We start from the raw sequence: 2,190 nt of genomic DNA, 5'->3' as shown, positions 1-2,190 counted from the left end.
GTCGCGACACACGGTAATAATAATAGCACGGCTAGTTTCCAGCTGGAAAGCGCCGAATACCGGCAGGTGATATATAGGTAATGGAAACCTGACGCGCAGACTTTCAATGAAGTGTTTTCGACATGATAAAATGCTTAAACAGTTTTCTTGGTTATCCGTATCTTTAGGTATTTTGGACCTGGAGGCGACACATGATTGTGCGCACACAAGATATGTGTGTGGACACATGAAGTATTTTATTTAATACGAATTGCATCCATTGCTGTGATCCATTTGCTATCCACAATCGTTTCTTCTCTTGAATTACATCACTTGCATAATACAGGTAAAAACCGATTTTTGTTCTTAAATATATATTTAGAAAATGTTTTGCCAGTAAAAGAACTTTGTGGACAACCTTGCACTTGCGCGTAGTGCAAGGTTCTTACCTCAACCAGCAATGGAATTGTCTACTTAGAAGGTTCCCTCGCAAGAGTGAACTGACAGCTTTTGAATCTATGCACCAGGATCATTCTTATTCATAACCCCCATTCTTTTCCAACATTTTTTTTAAAAAATGGCAGATGTGACATTATTACCATATACATTGTATACAAGAATATGTGTATTCTTTATTTTTGTTAAGGGTCTTTGGGATTTTGAGAAATCTGGTTTCAGTGGTTTACTGTATCCATGGCGACATACAGCCTTGCCAATGAGAGACTGCGTGTCCTGGAGGAGATAGAGAGGGAAATTGCTGCCATTTTGTTGAATGCAGGTACTCAATCTTTGTTACTGGAGTTTATGTTGCAGAGATTGGATATTATGGCATATAGTATTAATCTTTGTGTCTATATCCTCTTTATAGGAAATGTGATTTTGGAGCTGTCCAAGGAGAAGCCAAATGAGCGTCTTCTTGACAGACAAGCGTCTCAATTCACAGCTGCTATGCAGAAAGTGGAGTCTGAGTTGTCGGGACAAATACGCTACCTCACACAGGTATAACCTCTATAGAGATTCATGGTTATATCAAACTAAGACTGTAGATCTTGTTGGGTATGATGGCAAGAGAACAATTTCTATAATTCTTAGCAGCACTCATGATGATTATTATTAATTCCAGGTAGCCACAGGGCAGCCCCATGAAGGCTCCAGTTACAGTGGTCGAAAAGATGGTACAATGGCACTCAACAGGATTGACTATGCCCGGGTCAAGCTAGCAGAATTGAGCAGGACATGTGAGCAGATGCTGGAACAACCTTGAGCAAAGAAGGGTATCATGCTGAACTGGGAGAACTGCATATGGACTTGATAAATCACAGTGATACCAGTATGCAAAACGATCACATCCAACAATGTAAATGGAACATTTTTTCTATATATTAATACTTAAAAAAAAATATGGCAATATTTTCAATTAAAATGATTTTGTTCCACGGACACATACCCATATCTTAATTCTTTGCAGTTTATGTGCATGCACTTGCATTTTTCTACATACGGTATATGTTTGTTTAGTAGTCTTATCTTAAAAGGACAATAGCGGGCTATTTTTTTTTAAATTTTTTATTATTCCAATCTTGCTGGAAATGTGTTTTATTCTCCTTCTGAAATATGATATCACATTTTATGATGATGCATCTGGAAAACTTTTACATAGGGGGGGATATAACTGCGGTGTTTGCCTTATTACCTAATTATTAAAGTTCTCCCAAGCCTTACTCTGTTGTTCACCTGAACACCACCCTGTCTTTTGTAGTTTTTTTATTTTGTTATGGAAGAGGTCAGTCAGGAAAACAGACCAGTGACTAAAATGCTGTATTCTTCACTGCTCTCTAAAATGGAACTTCTCTACTGCTCTGAAATGCATAATAAGTAAGCTGTAAAGAGAGACAATTATGTACAGCGAGAAAAGAAATCTCTACGGCACAGTGAATTTAATGAATAAACAAAACTAAAGCTGAGTTGCAATCAGAGGAAACTCATCTGACTGTATTAACTATCCTAATGATTGGCCAACATTTGCAAACATGGCTAGGTTTGCAGTGTTTGTCAACCTTAAAATGACCTTCCATCATACTGTTTTCCTTGTAACTCCTGGCCGCAAACATAAGAGAAGATAGCTCTACCTATCCAGATAGGGCAGGAAATTATAAAACTTCTATCCTAAGTAGAGGTGAAGCCTCCCCTCATTTTTCAGGCTTGTGGGAG

The 2,190-nt window shown here is 38.0% G+C and overlaps 1 protein-coding gene across 1 annotated transcript; it reads left to right on the top strand.

Moving 5' to 3' along the window:
- Positions 1-249: 249 nt before the first annotated feature.
- Positions 250-1,388, top strand: MED11 (mediator complex subunit 11). The gene is made up of 4 exons (XM_053462403.1): positions 250-325; positions 626-757; positions 848-978; positions 1,103-1,388. Exons 2-4 carry the CDS (start codon positions 673-675, stop codon positions 1,241-1,243), a joined length of 357 nt encoding a protein of 118 aa, XP_053318378.1. The 5' UTR covers positions 250-325; positions 626-672; the 3' UTR covers positions 1,244-1,388.
- Positions 1,389-2,190: the final 802 nt, after the last annotated feature.

The sequence above is a fragment of the Spea bombifrons genome, chromosome 1 (assembly GCF_027358695.1).
Source record: "Spea bombifrons isolate aSpeBom1 chromosome 1, aSpeBom1.2.pri, whole genome shotgun sequence".
Taxonomy (NCBI): domain Eukaryota; kingdom Metazoa; phylum Chordata; class Amphibia; order Anura; family Pelobatidae; genus Spea; species Spea bombifrons.
Note: the sequence above shows the minus strand (reverse complement) of the source record. Positions and strands in the feature narration are given on the sequence as shown.

Excerpts from the sequence above, each read along its gene's own strand:
- MED11 (XM_053462403.1), top strand. The coding sequence starts at position 673 with ATGGCGACATACAGCCTTGCCAATGAGAGACTGCGTGTCCTGGAGGAG. Across the intron at positions 758-847 it reads TGCCATTTTGTTGAATGCAG|GAAATGTGATTTTGGAGCTG; the intron begins GTACTCAATCTT and ends TCCTCTTTATAG. Across the intron at positions 979-1,102 it reads AAATACGCTACCTCACACAG|GTAGCCACAGGGCAGCCCCA; the intron begins GTATAACCTCTA and ends TATTAATTCCAG.